Source organism: Amphiura filiformis, chromosome 11 (assembly GCF_039555335.1).
Source record: "Amphiura filiformis chromosome 11, Afil_fr2py, whole genome shotgun sequence".
NCBI classification, from domain to species: domain Eukaryota; kingdom Metazoa; phylum Echinodermata; class Ophiuroidea; order Amphilepidida; family Amphiuridae; genus Amphiura; species Amphiura filiformis.
Window position 1 is genome coordinate 14,213,106 of NC_092638.1, and position 27,194 is coordinate 14,240,299.

General features: G+C 38.2%; 2 protein-coding genes across 2 annotated transcripts in view; one reads left to right on the forward strand and one right to left on the reverse strand.

Annotated features, from left to right (window-relative positions):
• Positions 1-1,946: 1,946 nt before the first annotated feature.
• On the reverse strand, positions 1,947-19,120 carry LOC140164390 (RNA pseudouridylate synthase domain-containing protein 1-like). Its single transcript, XM_072187669.1, has 9 exons — positions 18,986-19,120; positions 13,229-13,443; positions 11,259-11,382; positions 10,100-10,307; positions 9,137-9,349; positions 3,403-3,434; positions 2,442-2,981; positions 2,248-2,316; positions 1,947-2,122 (listed from the first exon to the last, which is right to left on the reverse strand). Exons 1-8 carry the CDS (start codon positions 19,073-19,075, stop codon positions 2,251-2,253), a joined length of 1,488 nt encoding a protein of 495 aa, XP_072043770.1. The 5' UTR covers positions 19,076-19,120; the 3' UTR covers positions 1,947-2,122; positions 2,248-2,250.
• A 3,945-nt stretch (positions 19,121-23,065) lies between these two features.
• LOC140164392 (chromosome transmission fidelity protein 18 homolog) overlaps positions 23,066-27,194 on the forward strand; it is an 80,632-nt gene continuing 76,503 nt past the window's right edge. The window contains exon 1 of the mRNA XM_072187671.1: positions 23,066-23,189. Within this exon, the coding sequence (XP_072043772.1) occupies positions 23,126-23,189 (64 nt within the window). The 5' untranslated portion in view covers positions 23,066-23,125. The remainder of the gene's footprint in view (positions 23,190-27,194) is intronic.

Genomic DNA, 27,194 nt, shown 5'->3' on the forward strand with positions numbered 1-27,194 from the left:
TTTTTCGCTGGTAGTGAATCGACCTACCTAGTAAAGTCAAAGTATCTGATGGTTTCTCCGTCTTTGACCTGGTGAAGAGTCTGGTTGCCTCGGTGCGGCCACCATAGAGGTTCTAATTGGTTCGGAAAATTGATCCTGTCCTTCTCTTCATTTGAAAGATTCTGCCAAATCTCCTTCCATTCATGTTCCCACAGTTCCACGATGACGTACCCGGGGTAGTTGATCGCTAGTTGTCTCTTTCTGAAGAGCGTCATCCTGTAAAGCTCGGCCATGGGTTTCTTCGATATGGGGTTGATAGTGTCCTCATCGAAACAAGTTTTACATCCGTGAAACACGCATCCAAGATAAGAGTAGATCTTAGGCGTCTCGAAACAGACGCCATCCGCAGTCACTCTATTTTGCAGACGTACCTCGCCCCTGTTCATGGCGTGCTGATTAACTCTATCATCCTTCATAGTTCAACCAGCGTATAGTGTCGTGCGAAAAGTTCTAGCCGGCTCCGTAGCCATTGGGAGGGATGATCGCGATGGTTTCTGTTGTTGCGGCGTAATACGAGGTTACATGCGGAAGCGATGGTGAGAGGTTTGTCCAAAGGGTCTACCCCCGGATCTTCTAAACTGGTTTTCGTCACGTTCATGAACATCTCCCTAAATTTCATGGAACACCGACGAAGAATAGCGACGTCACTAACGCAGTATTTCAGGAGCTCGTCTTGTAAGTCTCACACCAATCCCTTTTTCCATCGCGTGCCAGGCTATGAACTGTTCCTTACCAGTTTCCGACATTCCCTTGGGGTCAAAGAATTCGACTGGCGGTAACTCTCTCACGTAACCTTCATTTCGCTCCGTGTTGAACAGGTGAGGGAAGTGTCCTTTGCATAACTCTTGGACGCCGAACGCTTTCGGAAGTTTAGAGAGAAGCATCGGAAAGAAATTCAAGCTATCTTTGAACGTGATATTAGGTCCGGGTACGAAGATGGACATGATCTTGGCGCCGTTCATGATCACGTTCGGTTTGACACCTTTGTCGAAAAGGAACTGCAGGATGAAATACCCATCGTACCCTTTCATGTTGTGCGCAAAGTATATCGGGTGTCGGTGGTTTTCCCCTTTTGAAGAGCTTGAGACAAAACTGCTCTATACAATTGTCCCCTTTGAAGATCATCTCTTTATCCTCGCCGCAAACGTCGCAAGGTTCTTGGAGAGCTCGGTCGGCGTGTGAACCACACGATTTCTGGGCGACGCAGAGGTAAAGTTTATGAATACCGGTTTCTTGTCGATTTTCCACGTCAAAAAAAATGTAACAGAAAGCTGTATCTTCTTTTTTGGTTCTCCTTTTATATTTCGCAAGGTTTGATGTAACACTTGTGTCCCTCGGGAAATTAGTTATTTTGACAGATGCGACACCACATGTCTGTACAATCATGTTTTTTACCTTTTACATGGTAATTTTTGTTGATGACTATCGCATTTAGCACACTTGTAGTATTGTTTACAGATGTTACCGTACAGCTTGATAGCTGAACCGTCTTTTTTATGGTTCTGGTAACACATGAACAATTTGAAATACGGGTTACAATCGTCACATCGTGTCCAAGCATCGATCTCGTCGGTTGTACACACCCTGACTCACACCGCCATTTACACCTTGGACCACACCCTTATATACCTTTACCCCCCCACCCATATAGTTTCCACATACCCTCACACACACCCACGTACGTACGGTAAACCCTACCTAGAACATACACATTCAGACTGAATAAATAGGAGTCGGTAATCATTTTTTCTCTCTCTCTCTTTCTCTATTTCTTTTATTTACATTTTGATTTATTTATTTATTTTTTTTTCCAAATTTATTTACATTACGGTACAATGTTTTTAAAATTTATTTACATTACGGTACATTTTTTTTTCTAAAAATTATTTACAATACTACATGTATAATTAAAAAAAAGAAAAAAAGAAAACTAATTACGTAATATAAAATTGTTAGGATTGAGAAATTCATCTCAAAACCAATCGCTATCCGAATTATTTTGTAACCACACGCAAAAATCCTCGTCAAATCCAGGTGGTGGAGCCGCATTTATGTCTGCAATTTTTGCCGCTTCGTCTATTATCTGTAAATAAATATTAATTAAAAAAATAGCGAATGATTAATTACATGTATTGCTTGCTATCTGTATGATGTATTATTAATGTTGTTTATTAGGTTTTGCGAGATCAAAACTTTAAATAAACTCACATTTTATGTAGCGTTGTTCCCGTCTTCTCCACCTCCATTTCCTATATTCAATGAAGCGTCATCGGTAGGCTAAGGAAAAAAAAATTAGAATAAAAAAAAAAAAGGTAAAATGACGAATAGGTCATTATGTCGTAAGTTAGTTATATATATATATTTTTTAAATCGGTAAATTTTCCATTTAATTATATGCTTACGTTTTGACGAAATTCTAGCTGGATTCTCTCTACCATTCTCACCATTTCTTGTTCTCCCGTGACCAATGTGTCGGGGTCAAGTGTCCATTTCTTCTTCCTGTTCTCCCATATCCAATGTGTCGGGGGTGTCCATTTCTTCTTCCTGTTCTCCCGTATCCAATGTGTCAGGGTGTCCATTTCTTCTTCCTGTTCTGCCGTATCCAATGTGTCGGGGGTGTCCATTTCTTCATCCTGTTCTCCCGTATCCAATGTGTCGGGGGTGTCCATTTCTTCTTCCTGTTCTCCCGTATCCAATGTGTCAGGGTGTCCATTTCTTCTTCCTGTTCTCCCGTATCCAATGTGTCGGGGTGTCCATTTCTTCCTGTTCTCCCATATCCAATGTGTCGGGGGTGTCCATTTCTTCTTCCTGTTCTCCCGTATCCAATGTGTCGGGGGTGTCCATTTCTTCTTCCTGTTCTCCTGTATCCAATGTGTCAGGGTGTCCATTTCTTCTTCCTGTTCTCCTGTATCCAATGTGTCAGGGGTTTCGTTATCAGCTGTCTATGGAAAAAAACCAGATTAGAATAGAATAAGGTAGATTGCCAAATAGATCATTATGTCGAAAGTTAGTCTTTTTTTTTTAATCAATAAATTTTCTGTTTAATTGTACACTTGTTGGAGTTCCACGGTTACATCTTCTTCATCTTTGGAAGAATAACTTCAACTTCCCTTCTTCTTCGCTGTTTTTCTTTCTATAAATTAAAAAAAATATAATATTAAAAATTAATATTAATAATAATAATAACAAAAATAATACCTGTCCCGAATGAATTTATTAAACATCGAAATTAATCGTAGAAATTTATATCCGTAAAATAAATTTAATACAAAAATAATTCACTTACCGTTCTCATAAAATCCTTGAACGATTTATCTTTAGTTAATCTCTTCCATAGGTAGTATAATTGTATTTCTTTCTTACTTCTTCCATCATGATACTCCTTCGTACGAATACTCTAAATAAAATGAAACTGTCGAGAGTCGTTAACTTTATATATTCGTACCGCTCGCTTTTATAGAGATACGCCGGTATTTCGATGAACGACCTTCACACTAGTTGATCGTAACGAGTCGAACGCTCAAACGTCCGACGTTGAGCGCTTGAACTTCGAGTGTTGAACGTTTGAAGTTCCAAGGTCGAACGTCGATGGCTGAAACTTTGAACGTTTGAAGTTTCAAGGTCGAACGTTCAAAGTTTTCGAGTCGAACGTCTGTTTCCCTTCTCTTACTACTTATGTAGCTTTTACAGTTCCTGATACTGGAATTGTGTACTGGAACATCACATAGCTGAGTTTCTAATCCCTACAGTGTGGCAATGTTGTAACATAATTTATGTCACAAAACTTGAACCAAATTGACAGAAAATAAATTGGTAGCTAACACAAATACGATAGTTCCATGTACAACGGCAGGGGCTATTTTAACGTGCCTCACTGTCACGTTCGTGCAATGAGATAAAAGTGTTGATGAAGTAGAGTGCGTTTCAAAAATAACTAGACTTAGCTGTGGTCTAAGACCACGAACACAGCCGTGTTGTGACCCCTTAATCACCTTTGACCCCAAAATGTATGAAAACCCCATAGACATTGGTTAATGTCAATGCACGTGTCCACGTGGCATCACTTTGCTATGCTTTTTGTGGCAGAAGGGATATTTTGAAGGTATATCGTTTTATACCGGAAGTAACCCCTTACTGACCTTTAACCCCAAATATGTGTACACCATATAGACACTGTGTTATAACAATGCATGTGTGCAAGTGGCGTCACTGTCCTACGTAATTAGTGGAAGAAGAAGCATTTTAAAGATTTTCGTTTTATACCGGAAGTGACCCCTTAATGACCTTTGACCCCAAATCTGTGTACACCCCATAGACACTGGATAATAACAATGCATGTGTGCAAGTGGCGTCACTGTCCTACAGAATCTGTGGAAGAAGATGCATTTTAAAGGTATTTCGTTTTATACCGGAAGTGACCCCTTAATGAGATTTGACCCCAAATAAAAAAATACCACATATACATTGGGTGACTGCAGATCATGTGTGAACATACCGTTACTGTCCCATGTTTTACTTATCTAATAAAAATTTTTGAAGGTATTTCGTTTTATACCGGAAGTGACCCCTTAATGAGATTTGACCCCAAATAAAAAAATACCACATATACATTGGGTGACTGCAGATCACGTGTGAACATACCGTTACTGTCTCATGTTTTACTTAGCTTATACAAATTTTTAAAAATATTTCGTTTTTTACCGGAAGTGACCCCTTAATGACCTTTGACCCCAAATTTGTGTACACCCCATAGACACTGGGTAATATCAATACATGTGTGCAAGTGGCGTCTCTGTCGCACATAATTTGTGGAAGAAGATGCATTTTAAAGGTATTTCTTTTTATACCGGAAGTGACCCCTTAATGAGCTTTGACCCCAAGAAAAAAAATACCACATATACATTGGGTGACTGCAGATCATATGTGAACATACCGTTACTGTGCTATGTTTTACTTAGCTTATACAAATTTTTTAAGATATTTCGTTTTATACCGGAAGTGACCCTTAATGACCTTTGACCCCAAATTTGTGTACACCACATAGACACTGGGTAATAACAATGCATGTGTGCAAGTGGGGTCGCTGTCCTACGTAAGTTGTAGGAGAAGATGCATTTTTAGTTGAAATCACGTTTTTTGACCCCTGTGACTTCTGCGTGACCTTTGACCCCACGAGTTTCATGTGACATGTAGGGGCATGGTCAATGATCATTGTGACCAAGTTAGGTCAAAATCGATGTAAGCATGTGAGTGCTAGAGCAAATGTAATGGTTGACAGAAGAAGAAGAAAGAAAGAACTAGACTTAGCTGTGGTCTAAGACCACGAACACAGCCGTTTTTTGACCCCTTAATGACATTTGACCCCAAAATATATGAAAATCCCATAAACATTGGCTAATGTCAACGTATGTGTGCACGTGGCATCACTTTGCCATGTTATTTATGGCAGAAGGGCATTTTGAAGGCTTTTATGTCTCAGACCGGAAGTGACCCCTTAATGACCTTTTACCCCAAATAAAAAATACCACGTATACACTGAGTAACATCAATTCATGAGTGAATGTACCGTCTCTGTGCTATATTTTTCTTGGCTGATAACGTTTTTTGAAGTTATTTCGTTTTATACCGGAAGTGACACCTTAATGACCTTTGACCTCAAATCTGTGTACACCCCATAGACACTGGGTAATAGCAATGCATGTGTGTAAGTGGCATCACTGTCCTACGTAATTTGTGGGAGAAGATGCATTTTAAAGGTATTTCGTTTTATACCGGGAATGACCCCTTAATGACCTTTGACCCCAAATAAAAAAATACCATATATACATTGGGTAAACACAATTCATGTGTGAACATATCATCACTCTCCTATGTTTTTCTTAGTTTATACAATTTTTTGAAGATATTTCGATTTATACGGGAAGTGACCACTTAATGACCTTTGACCCAAAATCTGTGTACACCACATTGACACTGGTTAATAACAATGCATGTGTGCAAGTGGCATCACTGTCCTACGTAATTTGTGGGAGAAGATGCATTTTAAAGGTATTTCGTTTTATACCGGAAATGACCCCTTAATGACCTTTGACCCCAAATAAAAAAATACCATATATACATTGGGTAAACACAATTCATGTGTGAACATATCATCACTCTCCTATGTTTTTCTTAGTTTATACAATTTGTTGAAGATATTTCGATTTATACCGGAAGTGACCACTTAATGACCTTTGACCCAAAATCTGTGTACACCACATTGACACTGGTTAATAACAATGCATGTGTGCAAGTGGTGTCAATGTCCTACGTAATTTGTGGGAGAAGATGCATTTTAAAGGTATTTTGTTTTAAACCGGAAGTGACCCCTTAATGACCTTTTGACCCCAAATAAAAAAATACCACATGTACATTGGGTAATTGCAATTCAAATGTGAACATACCGTTACTGTCCTATGTTTTCCTGAGCTGATAAAAAAAAATTGAAGGTATTCCGTTTTATGCCGGAAGTGACCCCTTAATGACCTTTGACCCCAAATATGTGTACACCTTATAGACACTGGGTAATTACAATGCATGTGTGCAAGTTGCGTCACTGTCCTACGTAATTTGTAGGAGATGGTGCATTTTGTGTTGAAATCACGTTTTTGACCCCTGTGACCCCAACATGATCTTTGACCCCACGAGTTTCATGTGACATGTAGGGGCAAGGTCAATGATCATTGTGACGAAGTTAGGTCAAAATCGATGTAAGCATGTGAGTGCTAGAGCAAATGTAATGGTTGACAGAAGAAGAAGAAAGAAGAAGAAAGAAAGAAAGAAAGAACCTGTAAGAAAAAAGACACAGCCGTGACTAACGTCACGGCTGTGTAAAGAAGAACCTGTAAGAAAAAAGACACAGCCGTGACTAACGTCACGGCTGTGTAAAAAAATTGACATTTTTACCTGAATGTGACCGTAAGAAAGGCTCTACCATTGTCTACTATTAAAGCATAGCTACACGGATTGTTAATTGTCACTGTACGAATATTTTACCTTGACACGTACGTGACAGTGAGGCACGTTAAAATAGCCCCTGTACAATGGGCACCACTAAGAGCTCAAAACTGCATGACTGAAAGTCTGATGGAGGGGTACTTCCATATCTGGGTTCTATGGGTATGTGCATGGAAATAGTAGATGAGAAGGAATCACAACAAAATCGATTGCCTGTGACTAATCCCTCTTATCTATATTCTTCATTACAAAGGAAGAGGACTCAACAAATTCCCTTTTGAGGACATTCATATTGCCGCCATCAGCGTGATTTGGTAGCATAACTGGAAGTTCATAGCGTTAAATCTTTGCGAGCAAACAAATTTTGAACCGGTTGTTGTGACCTTGGTTTATAAAGCACACTTTTAACGTTTATTTAGACTGGATTCTATAAACATTTGCAACAAGATTCTGTATTTTCATGTGCAGGGAAGTCAAAACAACACAAATATTGGGAAATTTAATCAAAATACGTTGTATATTCGATTAAAGGCACTTTAAAAAAAGTTTTACCTTTTGTAAGGATAATTGTATTTTCGCTGACCCCAAATTTAATTAAAATGTAAATCTATAAACAAGTTTTTCCGGTTGTTTTTGGAAAATTGGAACAGATTCTATCTTAAGACAAACGCAAAATCAATTATATCAAATTGCCTTCATACATGTATGTTCCCCAGACCTCCCCTATAGGTAAATTTGCCGCTAAATGTTTCAAATATATGACTTTCTATTTCTGATTTTGGTAATACATCCTTCCCACAAGGCATTATTTTTGGCTATGTTATCCCATAATGCATTCGTATTTCCAGCCCTTTCCTGCTCACAAGGCCTTGTTAATCCATAAGCAATGGTCGCTTGACTGCAGCCTTAGAATTGAAAATGTCATGTCATAGAAATATTACGTCACCGATGACAATCGCCCGAGGATTATGATATAACAATAGCAACGTGAATGTACATGTCGGCAATGTGTTTGGAACTTTGATGATGGCTGGTTGTGATTCCTTCTCAACTACTATTTCCATGGCATACTTGACAGTGAAATACACTTTAAAGATAGCAATATTTAGCTAGAATATTAGATATTGGAATATATGCTGATTGCAATTTTCAAGGTGTTAAGTAATCAGATAGCAACATGTTTGCAAAGTATATTTTGTGAGACCTCAGAGCACATCAAATTGCATTCTGAATACGAGGAATGTCCTGATAGAGCAAATTAACAAAAATTTATATTTTTTATATTGCTATTTAACAGTCCACAAAGTAGACTAATCTAATGATATGTACTTAAAACGTTTGTAGCTGGGAGGAAAAGCTGTCCATTTGACCTTTTGTATTGTAGATTTTCCCCCCAAAGACCTACAATTTTTACATATCATTTGATTACTTCCAAGACTGTTAAACATTTTTAATAATAATAATTTGCCATAATATTTGTATTTCTATAGTGAATTTCAAAAAATCTAAATTATTTGATATCAGAAGGACATTCCTTTTATTCAGAATGCAATTTGATGTACTCTCATATCTCACAACAAATATTGTGCAAATGTTGTTATCCCTTAATGGAATGGATGTCCATATGAAACGTAAAATCCATACATACAAAAGTATGTAGACCTAATAACTCAAAGGTTTGGGACATATGTGATGCGATTAAGCAAAAATCAGTCGGAACTTGGGAATATTAAATTTTCAGTTTCTTATAGGATAGTAAAAACCATTTACAAAGTTGCATTTTGAAGAAACCCTATTGAAATTGAACCAACCAGTTCCAAAGATATAAGGAAATGTGTTCTTTGTTTGGCTATATCTCAAATCAATATTTCCGAGTTCCGACTGATTTGGCTTGATCGCATCACATGTCTTACTCTTTGTGAAATCAACCCTTGCTTCCTCAATTTGCAGTTTTCACAACACTTTCTTTGAAAATATTGCTTTTTCCTTGGAAACATTTTTGTCAGTTTATTCCTAGAGTTTCCATTCCATTGAGCTTTTCTGCATCTTTCCTTCAAGAATGCATATATACAGTTAGAAGTAACATACATGTGTTACCTACTGGCTACAAGTGGCTGCCATTTTGAGTCCAGCTCTGTTGTAAATGGGTCAGTTGCAATGACATCTATAAGTTCATTTGGTATTGGTATGGTAAGCTTAAACGAATGCAGCATCATTCGGTATGGTTTAACATCTTGACGGAAGCTATATGTATAGTCCCCAACAATTGGGTAGCCTATAGATTGGCAGTGTACACGAAGTTGGTGTCTGCGACCTACAGGAAAAACAGAAAAGCTATAAATAAATGTTAATCTCGGGAAAGTCAATGCCTGAGGATTGATGTAGCCTCATAAAATGTACCCCCCCTCCGATGTGTAATGAAGGCAAGCGATTATTAACCCCCCGAGCACTACCTGCCGATCTAACATTGCCTCTGATTGGTCAATTACATGATATCTTTACTTTAATCACCAATCAGAATGGAGCTTTGCAAACAATTCACTCCAATTTTTTGTGTGGTCAAATTATTCTAACAATATTGCTAATTGGTCCAATTGATAATGGAAACTTCTTTCTGGCCAATCAGCAGGTAGTTCTCATGGGGTTAACATTTTAATCTGTCCTTCCCCAGGAAAAAGTAGTTTTGCCCTTCTTGTCTTGTCAATCTTTTGAAACAAACAATCACTATATCGTACACAAATCTGAAATTGAGTATCAATAACATGGAAAATATTAATTTTGAAATTGCAAGCAATTCATCCTAAAATAGTAAAAGTATTCAAAACTATGTAGGCCTATACTATAGAGAAGAAAGATCATTCAAGAAATATTTAAAAAAATAAATTTTTTACAGGCACTTTTGACCAAATGTGCCCATGGCCTCCACTGAAAATACATACATCGGTATACCGAAATCGATGAAGGTACCCCCAAAATGGTGGCACATCCCCATATACCTTCAACCCCCTCAGGTGAACAGATTTCCAATGGTTGCCGGTAAATGTGTTTTGGTAATCATAATCACCTGTTTTAGGACAAAGTTTCACTTTGGTTGCTGGTTCTCCATCATACATTCCCAACTGTAACACTTCAAGCTCTGTTGTTGCACTCTTTGTCTTAATGTCCACAGGTGGGTCATCAGCAACACACATCATATGGGCCAATCCTTCTTCTGGATTTGGATAAACTGGTTTGTCTATAGTAATACTGACCTCTGACACATGACCTCTAACCTGCAAAAAAGTAGGATAAACACTCAAATTCACTTTTTGTAGTCCTCAGTGTTTAGTAATGATTTAAGGATTGAATTATCGATTCAAATATGAATTCATCATGGAGAACATCTAGGTGCATTCACTTGGTGGACATGGGTACCGCCATTACATTTCATCTTATCAGCAAAAGTACCAAGATTCGGGACCAAGATAAGCATTCACTGAATTTCACTCCATAAAAATTAATAGAAAAACATTTAAGATGTTTGTCAAAAATGACCATTACAAGAATTCTGCAGATTGGTGGATCCTGTTGAATAAGTGTTGATCCATTATTATGTTTTGTTGAATCCAAGTGTGTAAAAATATTGGATCCAAAACATAATAATGACAAAATTGGATGCTTTACGCCCAATATTTATTGGTCAAGCTATGAGTTTTAAATATTGGACTCGACTACGTCTCGTCCAATATTTTAAAACTCATAGCTCTACTTTTCAAACCTGATTTTTTTGGGGCATATTTGTAATGTCTACATATGTCCCAACTAAATGGAATCAGCATCTAGCATTTTGAGTAAAGAATAACAAAACTAAACTTTCATGGAAACCATACATTATGGCTATAAGTATGTTTTTGAGGGAAAAGTTATCGAAACCATGTGAAAATTTATCAAGAGCCATTGAGATTATAATGGTTTTTATTTGACACCCACTATGTTAGGGGTCAACTCTCCAGACATATTGATGCCCAGATAAAGGCAGTCTCTAATACTATTATAGCCTCTCTCGTGATTTTAACAATTCAAATTGATAAATAAAATGTACAATACTTGACTGTTCTGAAAAAGCTCAATTTGATCATCAAGTCCATGCATGTTTTAAAGAAAAGAGGTATAACATGTGTGCCCAAATTGCATACTGTACTAATTACAGAAAGTCCGAATATCAGTAAATTAAAGCTTCTTACCAGAGCTAAATATTCCTTGATGACTTCCCTGTTTTTGAATTTGTCACCAGCCACAGCAGATGCCTTCTTATTGAGGGCAATACAAAGAGCTCCACTAGTTGAGTAGTCTAAACGATGCACAAATCTGATATTTCAAAGATAAAATGAAAGAGACTCCAGTGACAGCAATATGCCAAGAACCAGTGGTGGCACCAGGAATTTTTTCCGGGGGGGGGGGGCATTGAGGGGGCAAAGTAAATTTCAGGGGGGGCAAAATCAACAAAACAAGAGGTGAAATTTCGTAATATTGGGTTTTTAGTGGGGGAGGGGGCAACAGTTCTGTCTATCTGTCTGGGGCATTTTCCCCCTCATCCCTCCTGTGGCGCCACCATAGAACTGGTTGAATAGTCTAAAGGATGCACAAATCTGATATTTCAAAGACAAAATGAAAGAGTCAGGTGACTGCAAAATGCCAAGAGCTGCATGCACTGCTTGAATAGTCCGAACAATGTACAAGTCTGATAACATAACTTAGTAAATTGAAAGAATCCAGCGAGGTCAATCAATACTAAAGAGGTCACTGAAAATAGGTGATGTCTGATGTGGATGTTGTGAGATCTGGACAATTTTGTTATAGCATAAATTGCTGAAATGTGAACATTTTGGAGGAAATTACAAAGATTTGATCAATTTAGAGAAAAAATAATAATTAAGAGAAAAACAAAGAGGTTAGGTGAGAAGGAGTTGAAAAATGGGGGTCAATGTGGCTTGCCTCCTCCACTTTGGTCTACCATAAAATCTTTGCCCCCCCAAAAATTGCTTGCCCCCCCCCTCAGCTGACCAAAATCCCTCCCCCAATTTTACCCTCCCCCAGGCCTCATAATTATTGCACAGTCCCTTACATAAGAGCCTATGCAGCATTATATCTCCCCTCCAGGCAGGTAAGATAACCTGGGTTACACAGTGGTGGTGCTAGGAGCAAGGGGCATTTCCCAGTTTGCCCCCCACTTTTGAGGCAAAAAACAAAAATTACATAAATTTCCACTTTTGCGGCAATTTTATAATATTTGTTGATTTTGCCCCCCCTGAAATTCACTTTACCCCCAATGCTCCCCCAAAAAAAAAAATCCCCCTGCCACCACTGGGGTTACATTAGGCCAAGTAAATTTGTGTCATACCCACTTTCAGTTAGTTTGGTTATGATTTATAAACATGTTTCAAACACTCTCTTCAAGGGGTAAGGCTTTGGGGAAATAACAAAAATGTTAGAGCCTCCCCATTTTTATGATAATGTTGACAAAGCCTTTGCAATTACAATGGTCAATTTTGAGAATGTTTAGACAATATGTGACTGGACGCGGCGAATCAGCCGTAAAGTCGGCCCGGTCAATTTTGTTTTATTTCGTGTTTAGAAAATATATACCATAAGCTTTAAAATGGTATATCATTTGACTTCAAACGATATCCAAAAGCGGGGTTATGATTTGTTGAACTCTGTTCCTTCGACAAAATTGTATTTTTATCGGTTCTACATGTGTCTCTTTTTCTACATTTCTGGTAATAAATATCCAACAGTCATAATTGGCGGTCATTTCAAATCATCCCCAAGTCAACGAGGTTCAGAAATATCCTCTCATTGTTCATTGTTGATTATGCATACCTAGACAAAATACAATGCTTTGTTATCTATCACTTGAACAGGATTCCAAAGCAAACAAAGACAAGAACTATTCTATAGAAATAGGTAGAAGCTTATTATCCTCTTCAGCAGTAGTATTATTGATTGATTTAAACAGCGTTTGATAAGATACTTATCTTAGCTAATTGATACACCTATGAATCGACCTTCACATACATTTTATACTTTAACTCAGAATACAATTTGCCGAGTTTACGGCTGATTCGCCGCGTCCACTCACATATGTGTTATTATTTTACTTGGCCTTATCAGACAATAATACTAATTATTTCAACATGTCTTGCATACAAACCTGAATTTGTGATGAATAGTATCATCAACATTGTCTGGAAACCTCTCAACAAGCTGTGTTGCTACGGTTACTTGGTCACTTTCATCATCACTGTTTATCTTCACATCAAAGTTCTTGTCCACTACTATGAAATTTTGACTTTGGTAAATTATCTTGAGTTCTGCCGTTGGTGGCGCTTGTGCCGTGGCTGCGTCCAAATTCATTCTCTGACTATTCTGAAAATTTTACAGAAAATAAAGCAACTTATTTTAAATGGTTACCGGAATACCGGTACATATTTACATTTTCATGGTTATAAATATTATGGCCTGTGTAATAATTAGGCAAAAATATATTTGCTTGCCCTCCAGTGGAATTTTTGGGATCAGAAAAACTTTTTAAATGATGCACTATGAGCTGGTACTGAAATAGTAGCAGGTGGTGAATGACATGCATTCTCTAAATTCAGTAAATTTCCATCGTCAACCATGTAATTGAATGGGATTATTTTGAAATTTTAAAGCGCTTGAAATATCACAAACAAATAGGCCTATCTCTCTCTCTCTGTGTCAGGTGGCGCTGTGTAGCGCTGCTGTGGTCTTCACAAGAGTACGCCATCTCACTCGATCCGATGCCAAGTGTGTTGCACCTTGCATTCCCTGGTTAGAAACCAGCTTCACGTCATTAGTCCAAGATGTTGGTGGGCGTCCTCTTCCTCGTTGCCTTCCATGGCCCCTTGCAAAATCTGTTTTTCTACACCTCCATGTTTCCTGACAATATGGCCAAAGTACTTCAGCTTTCTCTCCATTATGCCGCTTCTGATGGTTAGACTTGTACCAATCTTGTCAAGGATATACATGTATGTTAATAAATAATATAAATACAAGCTAAACCATTGGGGTTCGATAATGAACCCCACAAAACTAACCAAGTATATGGAAAATGCCATACGGCCGGGCGGTTTCACAAGTTGCCCGCTCAATCATGCCATTCGCCGCCTGAATAGTAGTACATGTATGTCCCTTTCCAGTCATGCCAGTGATAAAAATCTCACCTTTTTTTTTGGAGAAAAGTGGGTGGATGAGGGTGTGGATCACGAAATGCCCTTTATATGCTCTAGCATCTTTTGTGAAATTTTAGCAGTTTTATTTTGGTGCACATCATGTGAGCATAGTTTATGGTGTAAACATGAAGTCAGGTTTGGATTGGCAAAAACTTTCTGATCGGCGTTCAGCACATCTCAACATTTTGGTATACAAATAAAGCCTTGCTCAAAAACTTCCTTCCAATTTGTGCAATATTTTCAACTCAGTTTCTGACAGTCATATTTAGTACGAGAGCTGGCTCTTAAGGAAATCTGGTTCAAATTTTATGTAGAAACAACTCAGATGAAAGAAAATTTATCTCTAGGGGGGTGGTAACTTTTAATAATCTGCCTGTCATGGCCAAACAACCTCTTCCTGCTAGTGTTTCAATTTTCAAACAGATTAGGCCTATTTCTTAACATTTGCTTTTTTACACTAGCCCTAGTATATATTAATAATGTATTGTTGTATTTTGCTTTATTTCTCTATGTACTTTTAAGCATTTGTATATTTCATATGTAATGTTTTAACCTTTTGATGTATTTTGTTTGACCCCGGCCTGGGGCAGCCTGGGCACCCATGGAAAACAGTGTTTCACTGATATCCCTAAAGAAGATGTAATAAATAAATAAATTGGCTAGTTGAAACACATCATCACATCAACAACTCATTCGCCGTTCAATCTGCGTAGCATCGCGTGACACTGTCGTGGTTTATGCGATTAGTCGGCCAGTATTACAGTTGAATACAGGTGAACATGCACTTTCCATGCTTTCAGGAAGAAAATATCGCTGTCATATACATGTAGTATACCATACTGTGTGTGATCTGTAAATCTGTACATGCATCATATACATGTACTACTGGTGAATTGGTGTATGTACCGTACTAGCAATACCAACATCATTCCTGTTCGTTTGGCTTCACTTCACCTGAAGCGTTGTTCAGTATGGTCATGTAAGACATGTAGGTATGCTAGGTGAATTTAAATTTGCCATCAAACTGCATCATTTTATATATCAAATTAAAGCCCTTGAGTAAACAAAGCCAAAACTGAAAACCATTTTTTCATAGCACTTTCCGTAGCAAAGTTACATCTTGTCAAAGATTGACTTTCATCAAAAAGTTTCAGCTAGCAAAATTCCCCAAAACGGCATTTCGGGGGTGTTTCTAGATCTTAGTCTCATTATGATAGCAGCTTTTTTTAAGGTGGCTGTGTACTCTCAGACATGCATGTAGTAAAAGTGCAATAACTTTGTAATTATTCGCGCAAAACATATAAAAGTATACATTTTTATGAAGGCAAGACATCAATAAATCTTAATATAAATACAGATTTGGGGTAAAAACAACAATTTTGAAGAAAATCACAAAAAGTGAGTTTTTGGCAATATTTGTTAGGTACATCATAACAAAAAACACTCTTTCCAAAATATTTTATTTTGTTTTAGCTCAATCTTGAGGCTCCATTCCAAAAACGGTTTTTTATTTTTTTGATATTGGCCTTAATTTTTGAGATATTGACCATATAAGGCATCAAAATGAACTTTTAAAATTCAAAACGCCTATTTGCACAAAATGATGCCCAAAATCGGAAATAGACCAAAATATAAAAAAATGAGAAAACCGTTTCTTGAGTCGATCATGCTTTTTACGATAATCATATTTGCTTACCTATAGATGCTGTATTTATTGAGTTATCGTGTACTTAAATCGTCATTTACCGAGAAAATGAACATTGAAATAATGGCGTTGAAGTTTAAAGTGGTCACATTTTGCACTTTCATCGAATCTCACAGGAGAATGCGACAGTTTTCGTTTTGAAACTTATATTACGTGAACATCGGGTAAATCCACAGCCCCTTGAGAAGTTTGAGCGAAATCCATTCATAACTTGATATTTAAATCGGGGAAAGAACTTGAAAAAACCCACATTTTATCAGCTAAAACGGAGCCATTTGACCACTAGGTTTTTGTGAAATCAGTGCTTCCGTGGTGTTTCCATAAGATGCGCCGGCGCAAGCAGATAAGCGTCAGCGATATACGTCAGCGTATTTGTGCGTTAACAAATTGCGCGACACATAACGCGATGAGTTATTCTTGCGTGTACCTTGCTGGTACAACAAAGATTTTCTTTCCTTTTCAATTTCAAACACGAGTGGAATAGTGAAATAAAATCCTTAAAATATTGCAGTTGGAGTTTACAAATCTGGATTTTCATTCCTTGTATTTATAAAAAACATAACAAGGTACAAACATATCATAAAAACTCAATTTTGAGAAAGAAACAATGGCTAGAGTACACAGCCGCGTTAATGGAAATGCTATCCAAATCCCTCTAAAATTCCATGTGCGAGTGACTTATCACCATAAAAAATCATATATTTGGGTCAAGTGAAGTATAGAAAACATATTTATGTAGGTTTCTTTCTTCGGACACTTGTTTTAAATTTCTATGTAAAAATGCATTGACATTGTCGGCGAATTTGACTGACTAGCAAATGTGTTAACTAAAGGTTTGCCTGGGTTACCTAAGACATGTTGAACATGACCATACTCATGTCTAGACTGCGGAACTCAGTCCTCAATGATAGTCAGTCATTTATCTTTTGGTCGTTATATGACTATCATTTGAGGACTGAGTTGTTACCATACATCTTCCGAGGTGCAGTTTCAGACAATAGCTTGGGATTATTGGGGCAGATCCTTTCATGATCACTGAAGCATAGTCAAGTCTGCCAAGGTCATATATCTGGTTCCATACAGCAATACGCAGTATTGCTGCAGGTACGAATTGAGACGTCGTGAATTGAGACGTCGGAGCCGGTCAAACACAGAGGACTAGCCTACATCCCGTATCCTGCTATCACTCAAACCATGGAAGAAAGAGATAAGAAGGAACCACAACGAACGCATTCACTTTGTCCACTCCCTTTACCGACATTTAATTGACATTGTTATTCATGAGGATTTACTTTGATCAATACCCCGCGTTAAATAGGTGATTGGTATTGTACTCCATGTATTTGCATGTCTTCTGGAGCGTGTCTGAAGAATGATTTGAACTAATGACCTTCCGTGCAAGCACTCTATAGGATTTTTTCTGGTGACGTGATCATCGGTCATTGATGGCCTACATCTTTTTCTTCCATTTCGCCCAATTTTCCCGAACTTTGATGACTTTTTTCTCAGAGTTGGCAGTCTTTGGCACTGAAACGAGTTAGCTAGTTACGATTATACACATATAAACTATTAAATTAAACAGGTTTCATGTACCGGACTCAACCGGAACATTGTACATTATTTAAGAACATTTTGCATCTATTTTTCATCGAAAAAGTCACCAAAATCTTACCTTATTTGCTAAAGATGAAACTCGGCAAAAAACCGGCCGATTTTGATGACCTTTTCGATTTTTTTTAAAGGACATTTTCTACACAACACGATCAAGAAAACAGTTTGACTGTAGATCCCAAAACAAAGCTACTATACATGTTCAGAGCATCAGTGAAATTCCATAATCTTACTTCTGGGTAGCGTTTGTTTGTTCTTGGATGGGTTTGTTATAGTTTTTTTCCAGTAATGATTTCGCCAAGCATCGGTCGCGGTAAATGGATCATACATGAAAGTAAGTACCGTTGATAGCTTTTCTTTTCATGCGTCAATAGATATGCGGATTAAAACTTGGCCGATCGAAGTCGTTGTGGTTCCTTCTCATCTCTTTCTTCCATGCTCAAACAAGCAAATCTCTTCACGAATTCACTCACCTTGCGATCCTACATCATCAGTTGAAACAAACATCTAAGTTTCCAAAAACAACTTTGTCATTCCTCAAAACTATAAGTAACTTCATTAATAAAAAATTGAAATCATACTATTACCCGTTATTGAAAATTTTGTTCGATTTATGTGAACCAAAAGAACGCACGAGTCGAGTTCAGTTTACCAAAATGGTAGCTCCTGCCTCCTGGTCACCTCAGATATGACGTCAGTATCAAGCTGCTTATTAAACGGTGGATCGGATTGGTTGAAATCAACGCCACGTTTTTGACCTTACAGGGGTCAGAGATATATGCATATTCATGTATGAAAACAGCGATGCGGATATAGTATCATCACCGAGAACTGAGAATTGCGACATTTTCGATGTTTGTACCGGGGAATTTCAGACACGGAGACTCCGCAGAGATTTCGAAAAATTCGTCCAAAGGTAACCAAAGGGTTGGGGATCGCATTTTTAACTATCACTAAATGTTTCGGAATTGAGGTCGGCTAAAAAGTAGACAGTTTCGGGGACTGTAATTGTAATTGGTGTAGATGTCACATTTTGAACAGTGAGCGATAAGTGACCAATTTCATGCTCAGCACAAGTGACTATCTTTACCTGTCTTTACTCAGGGTACCAAGGTCAGACACTCGGCACGAATTGAAAGACCATGTCACTTTCGACAAAAGAATGCATGCATGTGAAAGGTCATACGACAGATACACCAATTTGGTGTTTGTTATGACACCAATTTGGTGTTTGTTATGCACCTCGAAATATGTACCTTAAAGTCTGTGTCTGACTCATGTCATGATACTGACTACTGTATTGAACAACGTCAACGGAACGCTTCACTTCATCAGGTGAAGTGAAGCCAAACGAACAGGAATATACAATTACATTCTTACATTTGCAAGAATCCTTTACATGACTGAGCTCTGCATTCTTCCAAAATCTGTTCCAAAACCCTAGGCCCTGTTCCCACTTCCCAGTTGCTACCACACTGTTGTCAATCATGTAATGGTTGTGTTCAACGAAAATATTGTACCATGGGCGCTGACATCTTTGTTTTGGTAATATGTGTTTCTATTTTAGATTCAAAGTTAATGCTGGTTTTTGTAACAAATTTTGGACCATTATAAAAGAATACCAATATATTTATGCGTATTAATATAATTAATAGATACACAGTTATAATAAAAAAATATGTACTGATTATTTTAACAATATTGTCTCCCGGGGGGGTCACTCACATATAATGGAGCTACTCATGCTTGTTAATCAATCCCAAAACAGGACCCTAAGTGGCGTAATCAGTGCTGGTTAATTTGCACCCTAAACGGCGTAACTCTACATATTTCAAACCCTTAATGGCGTGATTAACCAAAATCATCCCCTAAATGGCGTTTTAACCAAAACTGTACCCTAAATGGCGTATTATTCAATATTTTGTGTAAATGAACGATCATGTTACTCATTTTAATCTTTTTTGTCTGGAATGGCTTTATTTCAGTATTTTTCTCTTCAAAAGTTTACGCTATACACTGAAAGTCAACAAGATTAATACCGTATTCTTTCACAAGACTGTATACTAGTAGGCCTATATCTATTAAAGTCGGACAAAGGAATATCAAAACATAGGCCTAGGCCTACTTTGCATCCCGGGCTTGGTGCCCAGGGTTCACAAATTTGCTCTCAAATAACCGGGTACACTTTTTTATACTGGACCCATTCAGATCCCATTTAGTTAAAATTTGTTTGTTCCAATTTGATTTTTGTGGGTCCAAATTGCACTTATGGGCATCTGACTTTAGAAACACGGCCCGGAAATGTATTTTTAGTACTGGTGTGCACGGTAGATATTGAAGTATGCCGAATTCGACACCCAAAACTTACTAGTATGGTGAGCCAAATTACTGGGTAAAAGACGACTTACCGCGATCGACCTGCTTCATAAAGAACTACAATTACTACCTAATAACATGCACTACTAATCATCTAATTATTTGGTTATTTTGTTATTTTTGCAAAATTCAACTACCGCGAAAAGATGTTTTCGCGATGAAGGAAATGACCATGTTTTGTTGACATCATTATTGTTATATTGTAACATAATATTTGCACGATCCAAATTTTTTTTGCAAGTCAACCTCTTCTACAGTTCCTCTTGTATCGCTGATCAAATATAATGTGCATGAAATAGCAATGGGGTGTACCCACACTATGCATCATGTTGCAGCGATTTTAGTAATTGTATGTAATTTATGAATGAAAAGTTATTTAAACAAGAAATGTCTTTAAAAAAGACAATGCCTCCAAGATACCAGTGGGCACCTTTTGTTATTAGTTAAGGAGACACTTATAATGCTAGCTTTAAGGTAACGCTATTGGATATAGATTTTTGTCTGATTGAAATATGTGAGCCCATTCTCTCCTGATTACAAGACTGAAAATTTTATTTTAATCGGATATTCGGTTACCAAAATATATGGCCTGTCAAAATGGCGCGAAACCAAGAAGTTGGCAACAAATTTCTTTTATTTTTGATATGCAATGATGTCAGGTAGGCCTTATTTTCTAATTATATATGCAAGAATTGTACAAAGTAGAATGTTCAGATCGGCTACAAAATAAGATATAAAACCCATGAATGCCTTTTTCCATGCAAATTTCCATTTGCATAATTAATTAGGGCCCTAATCAACTTTTCTAATAAGTGGCCCAAATTAATTATGCAAATTGAAATTTGCCAAAACGCAACCGTAATTTTGTAGTAGGTCTACAGTGTGTGTTCTACCCATGTACCATGCCTCAGTAGGCCTACTATAGCTCTTTTAATTGTATCTGAAATCTTTACTTTGCATAATTCATACATGTAATTAGAAAATCATCTGGCAACTGGACTTGTCAAAAATATAGAAAATAAAAAGAAAGTTGTTGCCAATTTTTTGTTTTGGGTTCGCACCATTTTGACAGGCCATATCTCAAGAACCGAATGTAATCTACAGGGCATAAGCTTTAACATATTATTTAAATAGAAAGAAAATCTAAATTTGTGCATTAGCCAATAGGGCCACGGTCACCTAAAGCCATCTTGCAATCTTGCAGATAATTCTGATGTATGAAATAAGACCTTCAAACTTTCAGATATGAAGAGTTCCAGATGCAGGCAGCCGTTTCTGTTTTTAAATGCATATATGCCTAAGTTGTAGGCCCCTATCAAGAGTCATTTCTCGTGGATTTTTTGACTGAAAATTACGATTGTAACGTTTCAGATTTTTTAATGCTTGTTTATTATATTTTGTATTCAGGACTAAAATAATATTAATATTATTATATTTAGGGGGTCTTTTTATAGGTCATTACTCTTTTGTATGTGTAATTGAATAAAAATAAAAAACATTGTTTTGTTTTGTTTCCTTCATTTGTGCTTTGTCTTGCATCGAAAGGGCCAATATCAACACCTTGTTTGTAAGAAGTATTGTGTGGGGAAAGATGATTCTTGCATTTGATTTTTGATTTTTATCTTAACAAACAAAAAGCAAATTTCTCAGTCAAAGTCTTGAAACGGTCATGGGTATGCATGCAAAAATATTGCAACAGTACTCAGTAGAACATAAAACACAACCACGCATGGGAATTGGGGAAGCAAATACTTTAAAACGAATTATTCCGAATTATATCAACGCAATAAAATTGCAATACTTTAGTACATGTATTTGATCAGCAATGCCCGGGCAGCAATGAAGCCGGCCATAGGCGCGACTAGGCGTATCATACCATACATTGCAGTTCAAATGCATCGGATCATGATTGTGGCCTAGTCGAGCCTAGCATGCATGCCAGTCGGTCTGCTGACTCGCCGTGGCACAAAAATACCTCCAATTTTGCACAAAACAATCCATGATGTCAAATTATCACATCCAAAGTGTCGCCATGAACGTCAGCTTCAACTTCTCCAGCCAAAGTTTTTGCATTAATAATCAGGTTTCATGTAATCATGAAATTAAACCTTGTTTGAGGTGTATTCCCATTGCCACAGCATAACGGTTTTCCAACTTGTCTTCAACGATAAAGCTGCTGATCACACCGAAGGCATTGAGGTGGTGTGGCTGCTGATGAGCGCTGAGGCTACAACCTATAATTAAAGACCGAATTAAAAAAAGACTAGTTTGCGTCTGACGTCATGACAAAGGCGCGCCGTGATTGGTTGCTGACCTGCGCAGTATGGCATTTTTGGTCTGGTTTACAGGACGGCATACGCAAGCTAGTCTTTTTAATTCGGTCTTCAATTATACAACATATGAGTTTGAAAATATTCTAATGCATAATTCATTAACTTGATAGACCCACGCCATTGGCGCCACGTGCTAGGCGTTTCTAGAATCCCTATAGAATAAGATTAATTTTAATGCTAATTTATTGCACATGCTGAGGAAGCGTGATTACCTTTTTGAACATTCGGAAATGGCGATAGGCGAATTTATGTATGGCGCAAAGAGGTGGGGGATATATATTGGGCTCTCGATATTGGGCGGAAATTAGAGTACTTGTCAGAATATAAATTTGTACAATCGGCCTACATGCCGCGCAATGTGCGGCATTTTAGGTGTAAATTTCAAAGCATACTACCTCCTGCGGAGGCAGAAAAATATGCTGGGAGCCGGGTTATCGCACAATGGCGATGGGAATTTTTCAACTGAAGGGCCAGAAATAACACCCTAAATGGCGATGATCGATGCTCAAAATGGATACCCTTTATGTCGAAATACTGGGAAATCAACCCCTTATTTGCAAAAACGTCGTCGACGCCTGATGGCCAAAATCCGACCCTTTTTCGACGTTTTTATTAACGCGGATGCGTAGGCTCCATGATATGTGAGTGACCCCCGGGTATTGTCTCTGTATCTTATTATATAATATAGAAACACAAATATAACTTGTTTTGGACGCATGCGTACTAGGATGATCGTAGGTTCCCGCGAAAGTTTTGTCAACACTGCAGTAAGCTTATGATCGTACGTATTCACATGTATTTGAAGCTTACCTAAGTTACCTATTAGCAGAATGGATGACGACTTTGAAGATGCATTTGCAGATGAGCTTGATGCTCTTCGAGATCTAGAAGAAGGTGTGTATGTACATGTATGAATGATTAATTTGCTGCAGCCTGTGTCATGTGTGTTGAAGTCGAAGTGTTCTGTAATCTGTGTTTTAAACAATATAAATATAGTACAATGAACTTATACGATGTCCGCATTCACAAACTGATACTATCTGTCCATCGTATAAGACTGTTACCGCACGGTAGCTGGTTGAAGGAATATTACACAGTCAAGAATAGGCTCCATCATTTTTTTGTTCTGATCCCTCCCAGTCTCCCAAAACATCAAAAGCGTTGCACATTTACTTACTTAAGACTGTCCTTTTTCATATAACGCAGACAAGAACCTTCTGAATGTTTAGTCAGCAGGGCGGTTTTCCGCAAGTCGCTAACTTGTGTGGGTTGCGCGCATTTAAATTGCAGGTGTGCCATCGTTTTGTTTTAAGTCTGCGTCAGTGTCATCATTCTGCTTGAAGTCTATTGTGTCTACAGTGTCCCCATTTTGCTGGAAGTTTACAGTGTCATCATTTTGCTTTAAATTTACAGTGTCATCATTCTGCTTTAAGTTTACCGTGTCTTCTCCCATGGAGTTCCATTTCTTCAATGTTCTTGGAAAAAATGAATATTTAAAAACATCTTTTCTTGCAAACGGCACTTCTGCTTTCTGCTTCCTAGTCCTAGTGGCAGTTATTTGCGAAGGCTTAATATCGTCTCCTTGTTTATACCAACCAAGTTGTCTTGAATTTTGTGTAACATATTTAGTGAGCACTTTCCCTCCGCTGCTCGAAAGTGTTTCCCAACCAAGCTCCGCTATCATCTTGGTGACGCTTGCTTCCCTCTTGTAGTTCCTCATGCAGAAGCGAGCTGCTTTTCTCTGAACCCCTTCTATTTTCTTGATTTGTCCCGCTTTGTAGGGATCCCATGCACAGCTTGCATATTCAAGTTTGGGTCGAACTAAGGTGATGTAAGCAGTTGTCTTTACCTCCTTTGGGCAGAACCACAGATTTCTTCTAATCATGCCCATCCTAAGTACGATTTGCCTTCTTCACTGTGTTGTCTTCTTGTTCAGCCCCATTTAGCCTGTCATCAAGCTGTACTCCTAAGTATGGATGAGAGTTAGGAACCTGGAGTTTTTGGCCACAGAAGATGTAGTCTCTGTGTGGAGGTTGCTTTTATGCGATATCTCCATAATGGAACACTTGGTGGGATTGAAACTCATCTTCCATGTTGACTGCCATTTCTCAAGCTGTTTAAGGTCATCTTGCAAGGAATCCATGTCTTCCTCTGAGGAGATATTTGAGTACACCAAACAGTCGTCAGCGAAGAGACGGACATTATTTTGTATATTATCTGGGAGATCATTTATGAACAGAAGAAAGAGCAGCGGGCCCAAAACTGTCCCCTCGGTACCCCTGACAGGACTGGTTTCGGAGTTGACAAATTTCCCTCGCATGCTACTCTCTGGAGTGCGTATGGTAAGAAAATTCTTCATCCAGTCCAGCAAATTTCCTCTTATGCCATAATGATTTAGTTTGCCCAGTAGTCGTTAAATGCGGCACCTTGTCAAACGCCTTGGAGAAATCTAAGATAGCCATGTGGATAGTCTCACCTTTCTCCAAGGTTCTGGCAATGTCATCCACTGTCAATATCAGCTGAGTTTCAGTAGATCGTTTGCTTCTAAAACCATGTTGTGAATCCACAAGTATGTTGAATTTTTCCAAATGCTTCATAACATGGGAATGGATGATGTGTTCCATTATTTTACAAACAACACTGGTTAGGGCCAAGCTACCTAGAAATGGTCAAATTTTGGCAAGAAATATCTCTGTGTAATCCTATGTAAGTCCCATATCACATCGTTATCGGCGATCGTGATTTTTTTTTCTGAAGTTTGGCTGGTACCCACTAGCGTCATGCACGTGACATGACACAGCTAAAATAATCGACCGGAAATCGGGGATCATTAAAACAAATTTCAAAACACAGAAAGTAGTCAACTTGATGGCGAGCGGTCCGAATTTTGAGCCATACAAGTTTATGTGGTGAACTATATAAATATACGATCACCGAGGAGAAAGAAAACACTAGCATGAACAGAGAGCGTACCACTAGTCAAAGTCTCTGCATGATCTGCATCATCCGATTATGAGGGCCGATTGTACCTTGCTCGAGAACTCTAGCCAAGAATTTGCTCACCGATAGCTTCACATTCTAGGCTAAAGACCGTTGCATTCAAAATCTAGTCGGATTCGCTGAAGCATGACACCGTGTAAAGCAATGGAAGGTCAGAAGTAAACACAGCCGATCTCGACAGGCGATTGCATCAAAAATGTTGCTAAAATTACACTTCAGCAAAAATTTTAGACTGTCCAAAATCGCAAATCTTGCTCAAAAGATACAGTTGACTCATCGAAATAACTTTCATTCAAATTTCAACATTAACAGAATAAATAACCTCCGTGTAAAAAATTGAACCGCTGTCCGACCGAAAAACCATAGTAAAGTACTCTAGCATCGAATGCGTAACTATCGTGTGCAAATTCGAAGCTAGAGTTCTCGAGCAAATTGTACCATGACGTGCAGTAGACGAAATTATTACGCAACTACTGCATATTTTCATGGTCTATCGCGTAATCGCGAAAGTACGCCAAACGCTGGCGTGATTGTTAGGGGCTGTGCAATAATTATGAGCCCTGCTGGGGAGGGTAAAATTGGGGGCAAGAAATTTTGGCGAGCCAAAGGGGGGCAAGCAATTTTGGCAAGCCGAGAGGGGAGGCAAGCGATTTTGGCACGCATTCACGGGGCGCCTTTTTAATAAAATGCTCTAAAAAGGCTTCGGAAAATGGTAACGGAAGCGCTTAAATATGCAAATTTTCCTGCTGCTGCGCCATAACATACATAGACCATTTAAAGATTGGAATTTGGGATCCCAAAAATTTGGCATGTTCAAGGGGGGCAAAAGAATTTTTGGCGGGCTGAGAGGGGGCAAGCGATTTTTGGCGGGCGAGAGGGGGAACAAGCGATTTTTTGGCGAGCCGTTCGAAATTTAGCCCCCCCTGGGGCTGATAATTATTGCACAGCCCCTTAGTAGCTCGTAGACACAGCACGATCGAACAATCGGCCCTCATGAATATGCGAGAACTCGCCGCATACAATCGCGCACAGGGACTTTGACTGGTACGCTCTGTTTTCTTTCTCGGTGATTACGATAAATGATTGTAAAAATTAAGTCATTGACATTCTAAGTAGACGTAATATGCGTACATGTAAGCTTTTTAATTTAAGCTTTTATAAATACGCAGTCAATGATAATGCGTGAGCCTGCTGAGTCATCATAGTAATACGTAGTCGTAATGTACGTAGTTATATCGCGATCGCGTACGCAAGTATGCGTAAACAGATCACTGCGTAAACATGGAAGTGCATCATGTGCAATTGTGCATGAAGTGAGGTTAATTTGATAATAAACTGCGCACCATCAATGTATGTACATGTACAGTATGATCAGTGATGATGATGATCTATTTTAACTTTGATTTGAGGTCATGTGGGAAATTAGAGGGCTTTGTTTAAAATTGAGTCACAGAAAAATACCAACATTGAAACCCGACATTACCGTCATATCTGAACAAATCAAAATGGCATGTTATTTTATGAATTAGGAATTTTTTTTTGGGGGGGGGGCATGGGGGAGCAAAGGTCATGCGTCAAGAATTGTGGTATAGGAAAAGGTGGTGGTGTTTCATTTTTTCATTTTTTTTCCAAACATTTTGTCACATATATTAAGAATGGATAGGGGTATTGAACTAACCAGTAATTGAATTGGGTGAATGAAACATGTGATAGAGGGGAGCGGTTAAGGCGTTGGATTGTGAATCCAAGGGTCAATGGTTCGAATCCCAGGTCCGCCTGAGCTCGGCTGGCTCTTTGTGTCCTTGAGCAAGGCACTTCACTCTACTTGCTTAGTGCTTCGGAGGGCACTTTAAGCTGTTGGTCCCGGATATATTTTCTCACATTAATGTAGTGTGCATG

Coding starts and splice junctions, on each gene's coding strand:
- LOC140164390 (XM_072187669.1), bottom strand. CDS start 19,075: ATGATTGACAACAGTGTGGTAGCAACTGGGAAGTGGGAACAGGGCCTA. Junction 13,444..18,985: donor AGAATGCAGAGCTCAGTCAT/GTAAAGGATTCT, acceptor TAAAATTTTCAG/AATAGTCAGAGAATGAATTT. Junction 9,350..10,099: donor GAAACTTTGTCCTAAAACAG/GTGATTATGATT, acceptor TTTTTCCTGTAG/GTCGCAGACACCAACTTCGT.